At 46.2% G+C, this 11,179-nt stretch overlaps 1 protein-coding gene across 2 annotated transcripts; it reads left to right on the plus strand.

The window, feature by feature from the left end:
* The first annotated feature begins 295 nt into the window (after positions 1-295).
* Positions 296-9,374, plus strand: LOC119167216 (ergosterol biosynthetic protein 28 homolog). 2 transcript variants are annotated; one of them, XR_012884332.1, is made up of 5 exons: positions 296-611; positions 1,292-1,391; positions 1,993-2,114; positions 6,396-6,610; positions 7,872-9,374. XR_012884332.1 is itself a non-coding variant. In XM_037418655.2 (4 exons), the coding sequence occupies exons 1-4, from the start codon at positions 473-475 to the stop codon at positions 6,551-6,553; spliced, it is 519 nt and encodes a 172-aa protein (XP_037274552.2). In that variant the 5' UTR covers positions 296-472; the 3' UTR covers positions 6,554-9,374. The 2 variants fall into 2 exon arrangements, 1 of the variants encoding a protein (XP_037274552.2); XM_037418655.2 differs by having other exon boundaries at positions 6,396-9,374.
* Positions 9,375-11,179: the final 1,805 nt, after the last annotated feature.

The following is an 11,179-nucleotide window of genomic DNA, read 5'->3' on the forward strand; positions in this document are numbered from 1 at the left end:
AAATATGATGAGCGGTGAGAGTTTCCGTAACAGGTCTCGAAGGCTCCGCTTGAGTGCTCTGCAAGCGAAGACAAGTACGTCATGATAACCGTTATTAAACCACAGTAGTCCTTTCGAAGAACTGATATCCCACATTTATTTAAGTAAAAGATTTCTTTACCATATTATATGAATCGTATATTTTAAGAGCGCAAATATTTCAACAAAAGCAAAATTTGCAAACCGGCCGCGACGTGGTGCTACAGAAACACCTAATTCAGTTTAGAAGTTTGTGTTTGTACGTCCCGCGGAAGAAGGAAATGGTACGTCCGCACGCGTCAGCAACACCGCCGCCCACTTGTTAGTCCAACTCGTCCAACAAGTCGCGGTTGCGCATATCTTGCGCTCTGTGTATTATCGGTGGGAAGCGTTGTCGTCTAAACTTCGGCTGGCGAAAAACACAGAAAATTTCTCAGTCGGGAAGTCCGCAGAGATGACGACGCACTGGATTGTGCATCCACTGCGCAGCTGGCTGGGCTTGATGTCGATCACGAATCTTGGTGCCGGCGTTCGGTGCCTCTTGGAAGAGGATTTCCTGCGGCAAAGGCTCTTCACCAAGCTCAAGTGCGGGGGTGAGCTTCGACTCCCCCTATTTTCGCCCTATCGGTGGCTCCCATTCCGTTCCATGTTACTCTGCCTTGCATCCTTTGAAAGATAATTTACGCGTGTTTTGACCAAGCTGTAACGAGTTGGGTCGCGAGTCGCTGAAAGTTGGGCTTCTCCTGAACCTTTATTTTGTGAGCGGTGAAGTGGGAGTTACAGGAGCTTCGCGTTCGATTTGGTTTTGTAGGTCGACGCTGCTTACAAACCATTGTGTTCGTTTCACTTTTGATCGAGCTGCTTGCACCATGCGTTTCTTTATACGCTATGTGACTATTGTCTCTGCTGCAAAGACGGTCCGCTCGTGTGTATGATTTTGTCGCCGTCTGAGCCACACCTGCTGAATTCATTCCTCGTTGTCATACAGGTTAGAACTGACCTACTTCATTGAGCTGCAGTTTTGCTACAGAGTATCCCGTCTTAATACAGTTTGTGGAAAAAGATTCAGACAGGATGAAACTTCAATTGATGGGTCTGGAAAAAAAACTCGGACTGGGTTTAATGGCCCGTCCCGTTTTGATGTGCTTCATATTAAACAGTGCATCACAGATATGTCATCTCGGACATATCTGTGACATATCTGTGCGTGTGTGTGTGAATTTGTGTTCGAAAACGCAATAATTCACGATTGGTCATCCATATGTATCTCCAGAGATTGAGCGGTGCCCCGAAATGGAAAGGACGTTCGCCTTCTGGTCGCTATACAACGGCGTTCTGGTTCTACACTGCAGCATCTTCCTCGAACAGCCAGCGTAGGTGTGCTTCATACTAAATAGTACCCAATATAAATACAAAAACTTTTTCGTTCGTGGTGGTAAAATTGCGCCCTTCCATGCTACCCAAAGTTGTTCCATTCTTCCCACGAGAGGGCGCGCTTGCTAACTCAGAAACAATTAAGAGTTACTGTATATACTACCACAGTGTTCTTGCAACTCTACCCAGAAAGTGCGCAAGTAAATGCAGGTAGCATGTGTACAGTCAGCATGAAAAATTCTGAACCACAAGATGAAAGCAAAAGGCTGAATATATATACCAATTAGCAGCGCTGAATTTCGATTGTCGGCCTGTTATGAAACGCTCTGACAGTGTGCTCTTTTGCCGAATGCAGTCACATATTGTTGAGAAATTTAGTTTTCTCGGACCTAGTTGTTAAACATTCAACACCGACTGTACATGACGTGAACACGCCTACCGTACATACATGAATGCATAACAATTAAGCATATTCATTTACATTCTCGGGTGATCCTCGCCTAGCAAACAGTATCCTTGGTGCTCACAAGTGCATCACCTAGAAATTGATCTGTGTGAACGTTCAATGTGTTTTTATTGACAAGTGCGATGTTTTTTCAGCGTCTACTCCGCGACCCTGTGCTGCCTGGCGGTGTACCTCGTCTACTTCGGCAACGAAATGTTCATTCATGGATCCATATGCATGGCGGGAAAAGCGGTCCTGTTTCCTGTCTTGCTCAGTGGTATGGACAAGCTTTGATTTATTCGAACACTTCTCGTCGCTGTTGTTTGTTTTTCGGTGCTAGTGTTGGTGAATATGGGAGGGCAGAAACTCAGAAATATATGCAAATGCATTCTATAGTTGCTACATCATCATCAGCAGCCTGACTACGTCTACTGCAGGGAAAAGGCCTCTGACCTTGCTTTTTCTATGATCTGCCAACCAACCCGGTCTTGTGCTTTCTGCTGCCACGTTATACCTGCAAACTTTTTATTCTCATTGGCCCAGCTAACGTTCTGTCTCCCCTTCGTGAGTTTGCCTTCTCTGGGAATGTAGTCAGTTACCCTTAATGGCCAGTGGTTATCCCAGTGGCTATCCTGCATACGTGTTTCCTGCCCTGCCCATGTCCATTTCTTGTTCTTGATTTCAACTATGATATCCATAATCCTGGTTTGTTCCCTGACCCACTCTGCTCTCTTCTTGTCTCTTAAGGTTACACCTATCATTTTCCTTTCCATCGCTCGCTGCGTCGTCCTCAATTTAATCTGAACCCTCTTTGTAAGCCTCCAGGTTTCTGCTCTCTAGGTAAGTGCTGGCAAGATGCACCTGTTATATACCTTCCTCTTGAAGATTAGTGGCATATTACCAGTCACGATTTGAAGATGCTTGCCGAATGTGATCCACCCCATCTTTATTCTTCTAGTTATTTCACTCTCATAGTTCGGCTCCGCCATTACTACCTGTCCTAAGTAGACATATTCCTTTTATACTTCCAGCGTCTCTCCACCTATCACAAAGTGCTGTTTTTGGCCGAGACTGTTGCATATTACATTAGTTTTGTACATATTAATTTTCATACCTACTCTTCTACTTTCCATGTCTTGTTCAGTAATCATGAGCTGTAATTCGTCCCCTGAGTTACTCATGAAGGCAATGTCTTCAGCAAATTGCTAGTTGCTAAGATATTCTTCATGAACTTTTATCCCCAATTCTTCCCAACCAAGGGCCCCGATAACCTCCTGTAAACATGCTGTGAATAGCATTGCAGAGATTGTGTTGGCCTGCCTTACACCCTTCTTTATTGGGATTCTGTTGCTTTATGGGAAACTTTGGTGGCTGTAGATCCACGGTAGATTTCTTCCACTATGTTTATGTAAGCTCCACCCTTAGCTGTCCCTGTCCCGACGAGAGCGAATTTGCGTATAGGCGCCTCCATCCCATTGCATTTGCTCGTTTCTGTGACATCAAACACCCTAGCTAGTTGGGTCATTTTCTTACTGAACACGAAAACTAGAAGCATGGACACAACAAACGTCTTTTCAGAGTCACTGGTTACCAACTAGCTTATCTCTCTATAGCTGTTATTTTAAAACTGCTTTTCATAGACAGACATATTTTTAAATCGCCGGTTTTTGGTTGAAAACTCCTTCTTTTCAAGTCTTAGCAAAAATTATGACATTGAGTTTCTAAAGGGGTCCTAAAACACTTAGCACGGTCAGAAAATGCTGAAGATCGGTTGTCGAGGCTCTTAAGAATGCTCGAGCCAAACATTAAAGCGCAGCACATAGCTTGTAACTTACAATCAATTCTCAAAGTCTGCTAAAAATTGTTTGTTCCCCCTTCTCCTTTTATATAATGCGACGATCTCGAATGACCGAGCTGTACACCCAAATTCATGGCCAATGGCTAATTTGAGCATCGATGACTGCATAGTGACTGCGCCTCCCGTGAGAGGCCGCCACTTTCCCGCGCTATCGTTTGTGATCTCACTGAAGGTTAGCCGCGTGTTCAAAGGAAAACAATGCTCAAGGTTGCCACATATTTCTACCTTTCCTCGTGCTTGACGGATACTAAAAAAAATTTTGTGGCTGTCGATTCATGAGGCAACAAACTTCATCAGTGAAGCCATTCGATGGTTACATAAAAAAGTGTTGTAGAGTTCCTTTAATTATTAGTATGTGCAGCATTGCCGGCCTAAAGTACTAAGACTAAGTGTTACAACTGGAATTAGCTACTTACTGCTGTTGTGTACAGAAGCTTAACAGGTGTTCCGCGATTCTGGGCGGGGAAGGAGAGATGCTTTTATTCTTAGTTTGCAACTGGCTACATGGAAGGGAGTTGTACTAGAGATACCTGAGTGCTGTGTAATGGAATAACAGCAGGACAGCAGAGCAGATAAAAGAAAACAAGCAGGTCGTGGTGGTGTAGCAACAGGTGGGGTTAGCCTGGCTTAAATGGCCGTCAATTGTTCCGCCCGAACATTTCCTGAATAACAGAGGTCAGTCACCAAATGTCACATAGCCCAGTGTCTCGCAGAAAAGCCACATGAATTCATTGCAAGCTCTTGCTTGTTGCTGTGGGCGCTTCAGGAAAAATGGCATCTTCAAATTTCGACCGTATGCTTGTTGACATTGAGAGAAGAAAAAAAAGTCAGCTGAGCTTATCTCGTAAATCTATTCATCAAGAGTTAAAGGTATGCTTGGATCGGTTTCGCAAAAGCTATGCGCATGGTGTTTTACTAAAGGTATCGCCTGGTCACGTGGTACTGCAGCGGCAAGGCTTTGAGAGAGCGCAACTGCGGCCATCGACGCAGAGGATCACATGGCGTGGCGCCACGCCTTCCACACTTTTTGTTTTGCTTCCACGTTTTGTTTTGACCATGTTTGCTCTTTGGGGTGGGGAAACACTCTCCCCAGTGTCTTCTGTCGCCGCCCCTAGTTTTACGTTATAATGAATACGCATAACTGTAACATCTTAAAGAAGCAATGACATCAACTTGACGCATGTCGCGTTTTTAGCGGCAAAGCTTTTAGAGCTGCGGGACTGTCCATGCATGTCTCTTTGTGACCGATTCGTAACCACCTAGTTGTATGACTCGCTCAGCAGGTTGTGCTAGTGTGAGTGACAGACAGGCGGTCAGAAGCACAGGCGGACACACGGACAGTCGGAACAGATGGAAGCACGGACAAAGAAACAGACAGACAGAAGCACAAACGGACGGATAAAGCATGCGCAGACAGACAGACGGGTGGACTCATGGATGGTTTGACACATGGATGAACGTTTCGCCCCACTCATCATCATTCACTCCGTGGATATGCTGTGACTTTTCATGTCAACACGTAGTTATCGAGCCCTTGCAATGGAGAGATGAAATATGATGTAATATTGATTAGCATGACCAGTATCGAACCCACTTTAAAACGGGTGCAAAGCCCGCCACTTTTTAGCGCTGCAAGGCGGTCACCTCCCGTGGTCCCGCCCTATCTGATCACGTGGCCGCACGTAATGTTGACACAAATTTCAGTTTAAATTTTATATGCTCGGTGTGCAGGTGTATAGGCATGTTCTCACCATCCCACTGTTGTCGCCACCGTCATCAGCGTCCAAAAGCGACGATGAAAACAGTGAGAAACATGAAGTACCGACAATTCGCGGCGTGGCGAATCATTTTCGATTCGATCTGTTTTAGAGCAGTGACTTTGAAATCGATGCCCGACCGAGCATCGATGAGGCAGCTGGAGATGATCTCGAGTTCGAGATTTGGTGTCACTGCTCTTTTAACTAAATTATTGCTGTGCTAGTCCATTCATCATCTCTTAGTGCGAATTCGACGCAGGATTAAGAAAGCACACTGGTGCACATGCAGGACAACTCTAGGCGATAGTGAATTTGATTGCTCTTCACCGGTGCATTAGCATTCTTTTTTTGTCCAGCGTCGAACCCACGCTATCGTAAGCGTGCGAAATGGGGGGGGGGGAGGACAGGGAGGTGCCCTTTTCCCCCTCTTGTCAGCTAGGAGGGGGGCAAGGTTTCTGCACCGTCTATTATTTAAGTGCATACTGTAACAGCACGCATTCTCTTCACGAGTGATCCTTCTCTTTTTTTTTTAAGACGATAGTCTTACTCTGGAATAGTTGAACGTGGAAACTTTGGTCTGTATGCCTTCCTGTCACACCACTGGGCCAGCCGGCCAAAATTTAAGCACACCTTGAACGCCCAGCCTTCTGGAATCGGTGACTGTATGCATAATTGTGAATATTGTCGATCAAAAAGCAAATATTACGCATATCTGAGGCACAACATCAATACGTAAGTATTAGGTCGTGTGCTACTTTACTAAAAATACATAAATACATAATTTCAATGACCCTATTGTTTCATATGCTGCACTGAAAATGCGACACTATACACAAAAAACAGCGGGGTAAAAGCCTATCGTCTTTTGATGACATTTGCAGCAACGCATACAGATACGCGACCAATTTCTTTTTCTCTTTGCGTTCTGTTTATTTGAACGCAGCGACGTTGGTGTGGATGCTGGTGGCCCGCCAGTACATCTGGGTGCGCCGCCGTCATGATGCCACTGACACAGAGGAGAACGAACAGTTGGAGGAGCGGCTGTCTCTGCAGAACATGCGTAGGCTGCGAAGAGCCCGGCAGGCCTCCACCACATCCTGACTGACCGCCTACGCTTTCGTCCGGGAGCCGCCGGTTGCCGGCGGCTGCCGCCCGAGGGTGCGCCTCAACACTCCCTCTTCCGACGAATGAACGCGTGCGGCTGTACTGCCACATGCACTCGTCGTGACCACTGACCGTTGCGACTGACGAAGCTCGCCACGTCCTAGGTGAAGCTTGAGGGCATAGGCGTGCACAGGGTTTCTAGACGATGCGCTTCTCACAATGATCATGGCTTTCCTGAAATGAAGATGAAAAGTAAACAGACCTTGAATTGCAACATCCGGGGCCTTCGACCGCTATTGCAGTCAGAAGCCTGTGATGAGTAAGCATACGGGAAAGATTATGCTCCCCCTTCCTCGTGCGCACGCCTATTCCTCTGGGCGAACCAACGACATTGAAAAAAAATAAGGCGAAATCTGCTCTCGTGTTCTATAGTAATAACATGCGTTTCCATGCTACTGGTTTCCTTGAGAAATCCCAAAATCTTGACATTTCGTTGAAGGTTTTAGTCGGGTACAACAATTCATGTAGGAGATCAAGTGGCATCACTTGATCTCCTGTAGCAGGGCACCACCTGAATATAACATGTTTCTGAGAATAAATTCATAGAGAGGGCAAGCGCTGGCTTCACTTTTGCCTGTAAGGCATTGCTAGAGCTTCCAAGCCAACATTTTTTAAAGCTTACCTTATTGGCACGTTCCGGCTCAATATGACTACTGTTTGTACTCTAAATGGCGCCAACAAGGTGGAGTAGCACCTATGTGGAAAAAAATAGGTGAAATAAGCTCACTCGGTTAGCAGTACTTTCTTTAACATCTGTTGGTGACATTCTTCAGGTTTGGGGTCACTTTAGCCATGGCCAGCTTGTTCTAGAACGACGGAGTACTAGGCTATAGTCGACAATTGGGACTGTGATGGGAGAACACAAGAGAGGCGCTCGTTATAGTCACTTTCTCTCGCCGTGAACCTTCCTAGGAGAGGTGCCAACTTGCCCGGCTAGCTTCTTTACTGCTAGCTGTTAGACATGTGGCAATCGTTACGCTTAGAAAGCGTTCCAGTAATACTCATCATCGTCATAACCAGACTCGCCGTGCATTTAATGAGCAGACCACTAGTCGAGCAGAAGTTGCCAGGTTTGCTAAATTGATCACAAGGCAAGCTTATGCAGATGCATGTACAGTTCAGTACGAAAAAAAAAGAAATTCATATTTAGAGGTGAATCAGCTGCTGCGTTTCCTCAACTTTTTTGAAATCATAGTGCTCGTATGTAGTCATTATGATATATAATTTACGTTACTTTTGCACCGTGTGTATGCAGCTCTGGATCACCTTGAAAAAATGGACGATCAAGTCATTTGAAGGACTGCGCGGCATATACAAAGATTAAAAGAAAAAGTCTAAAGTAATCGCTTGTGAGTGTGCTTGTTCTGTGACAACTTGCCGTCGTGAACAAGCGTTCTTAATCTCGCCTGTTCCTTTTTTTTTTTCTGTGTATGAATATTTGAGAAGGATGTGACGCCTATTCAGTCTAGTCAGAAAGAGGCAGCATGCCATAGCTGAGCAACAGTTGTGTATGGAAAATGAGACGTAAAATGTATGTATGCATGTGTTTTTACAAGATTGTATCAACGATATTTGTCATTGCGAGTATGTGAACGGCCAGTCGTGTTTCCTTGCAAACGGCTGTAAGTGAATTGACCAGGGTCGGTGCCAAGAGGCGGGGCACGGTGAGCTTCTGACCCATATAAATTCCCCCCTCCATTACCCTCAACAGCAAAATTATAGATTCAGTTTGACTCCCGTTGTGTTAGATCGTATGTTTGTGTGGTACGCTTATACATACATACAAAATGCAAATATTGTGTGTGGAATGGGGCGAACCCCCAAAGCATCCCCCTGACGACACTACCGTCGCACACAGAAGACACCACAAAGTTCCTTTGTCCATTCCACACGTCACAGCGTACGCCGTCATGTGATTGGTTGGCGGAGAGCTCGTGCTGCTGCCGTCAGACCATCTTGATTAAAGCTACAGCTATATACATCGCGTGCTTTAGCGTAACAACTCTGCAAAATGGAAGCTCGTTTGTGTCCTTTATCACCCAGGTGGGCTTAATTTTCAGTGATCGAACGTAAGTAGCTTTCATGAATATTGAATATCTCAGCTGCCCAACCTTATAATCAAGGTGAGGCGCACGCTATGAAGGATTAGCATCAGTCATAATAGCTGCATGCGAGCACAGTAGTCATTTTTTACGTGCGGCATCAGCAGAATGTACGTGCAACACTGGGTTGGATCTTTAATCATGTGATAGAGGGTAATTAAGCATTTGCATCTGTTTTAGTGTAATGTGTCATCATTCATGGGTATAGAGAATAATGTTACGCATGTGTGACGTAGAAGCCAACTGTTGTGTTGGTGATGCCATAGTTGGTACAGAGCCCGTAAAGTTATTAGCCGGTAATTCGCAAAATTAGTCAACTGAATATGAATGTTGCAAGGACGTGCTCAAACTGCCTCTCTTTGTTCATGATTTGGTACTGCCATGAGACATCTTGTGAACTGGACTTTTGTTTCTTGTGTTGGAAGTGGATACCTGCCTTTTAACCCTGAGTGCTTTTTTGACTAATCGGTGACGGTTAAAGTATAGCAAAGTAAACCTTAATATTGAAGTGATGTGTGAACATGGTGAAGTGACTTTTCTTGAAAGTGTATACCTGGTCAACGTGCAACCTATGTAAGTACAGCCACCGAATATCTCAAGTGCTATGGGTACACAGAAAATCATTCCTCGCAATAAAATTCTCCTTTGAGTGTCAAGTAGATGTCTGTCCTTTAGGTGTGTGGCATCTGGCGTCAATGTTGACGTGAATGGACATAATTCCCTGGCGATTCTGAGTGTGGGGGGAGGGGGCGCATCTTCGTAAACGGTGTAGTTTTTGGTCTACCCGCGTATCTGCCGTGCGTTCGGTTTTAGACAGTCAATAAATGTTTGTTACAACTTAACAAAACTGGCGACGAGGATGGGATAGACTCCAAGCACTTTTCCATCACAACGAGCACTACCGGCAGCAACCTGCAGCTCGACACAAGGTGGGGACCGAGCACAGAGAGAGCGATTGCGGACAATGGCTCAGGCTGCTCAGGCACAACCATTGGTCGCGGCACCATTGCCGTTCGAGGCAACTTGGGAATCTTAGATCAACTATGTCGAAAGGCTAGAGGCATTCTTCGAAGCCAATGATGCGACTTCGGATTCGAAAAAAATGGTCGATCCTATCTCCGACCTGAACCCCGAGACCTACACTGGTCTGCGGAGCTTGTTGGCATCGAGCAAGCCGATGGATAAAAGGTTTGATACCATTGTTCGTGCCTTTACGCAACACCTCAGTCCTGAGCCATCGGAGATCTATGAAACTTTCAGATTTCAGACCCGGGTGCAAAATAGTGGAGAAAGGGTGGCCGACTACCTGGCAGAACTGCGAAACATCGCCGGCTACTGTGGGTCCAGAGACACCCTAGAAAGGAATCTTCGAGACCGTTTTGTCATCGGACTCCGTGAAAAGGGGGTACAGTGGCTGCTGCTTGCTAAACCTCATATTTTGACCCTATAAGACGCGCTGGACACCGCCCTGGCCACGGAGTTGGCGATCTCGAATGCAAGTCGCCTGCCGGGATCAAGTGACATGCCAGCCGCTACAGTGGCAACCGGCATGAGCGTTTTGGAGCAGAAGCGTCACGGTAACCAGAAAGCCGGCCGGCCACCGGGCAAGAAGCTCTCGTGCATTCGTTGTGGCGAGAAAAGTCATTCGTCGCCGGAATGCCCGCACAAGAACACAACGCGTTTTAAGTGCAACAAACGTGGACATTTAGCAAGCCAGTGTTTCGGGAACAAGATTCCTGGCCATCAAGGCAAGTTTCAATCGAACAAGGTGGTTGAAGGAGAACCTGTCCACTGTTCAGAGCCCGAAGGACATGCGTAGCACCGCGTACACTATAACACTCAACTGGGGTGGAGTAGAGCTCCAAATGCAAGTGGACACCGGATCCCCTGTGTGCGTGATTGCAGAATAGAACTATCGGCGTAAGGCACATTTTTTGGCCGAAGCTGGAGCCAACAGACAAAACTTTATATTGTTACACTGGGAAACGGCCTCTACTGGGAGTTTTGAAGCTGGTGGTGAACAACCCAACTGGTGAAACGGAAGGGGAGCTGTATGTGACAGTGTTCCCGCTCTGTGGTCACGACATCATCCAGATTCTTGGACCGAACAGCGTCACCTTTGTGCGGGTGGACAGTTCCGCTCAGGAAGCAGTGACAAAGCTGAAGAGGGAACTCAGCGACTTGTTCCAATGTGGTACGGGTTCGATGAAGGGGCCACCAGTGCACATCAACTTGAAGAAAGAGGTAAACCCGAAATTCTTCAAAACATGCTCTCTACATTATGCCATACATGACAAAGTGGCTAGGGAGTTGGACTGGCTGTGTGAAGAAGGTATCCTATCACCGGTCACCCACAGTGAATGGGCCACCCCAGTGGTACCAGTGCTCAAAGGGGATGGCAGTTTGAGGTCGTGTGGTGACTTCAAGGTCACTTTGAACACAGCATACAAAGTAGACCGGT

This window comes from Rhipicephalus microplus, chromosome 6, assembly GCF_043290135.1.
Source record: "Rhipicephalus microplus isolate Deutch F79 chromosome 6, USDA_Rmic, whole genome shotgun sequence".
Classification (NCBI taxonomy): domain Eukaryota; kingdom Metazoa; phylum Arthropoda; class Arachnida; order Ixodida; family Ixodidae; genus Rhipicephalus; species Rhipicephalus microplus.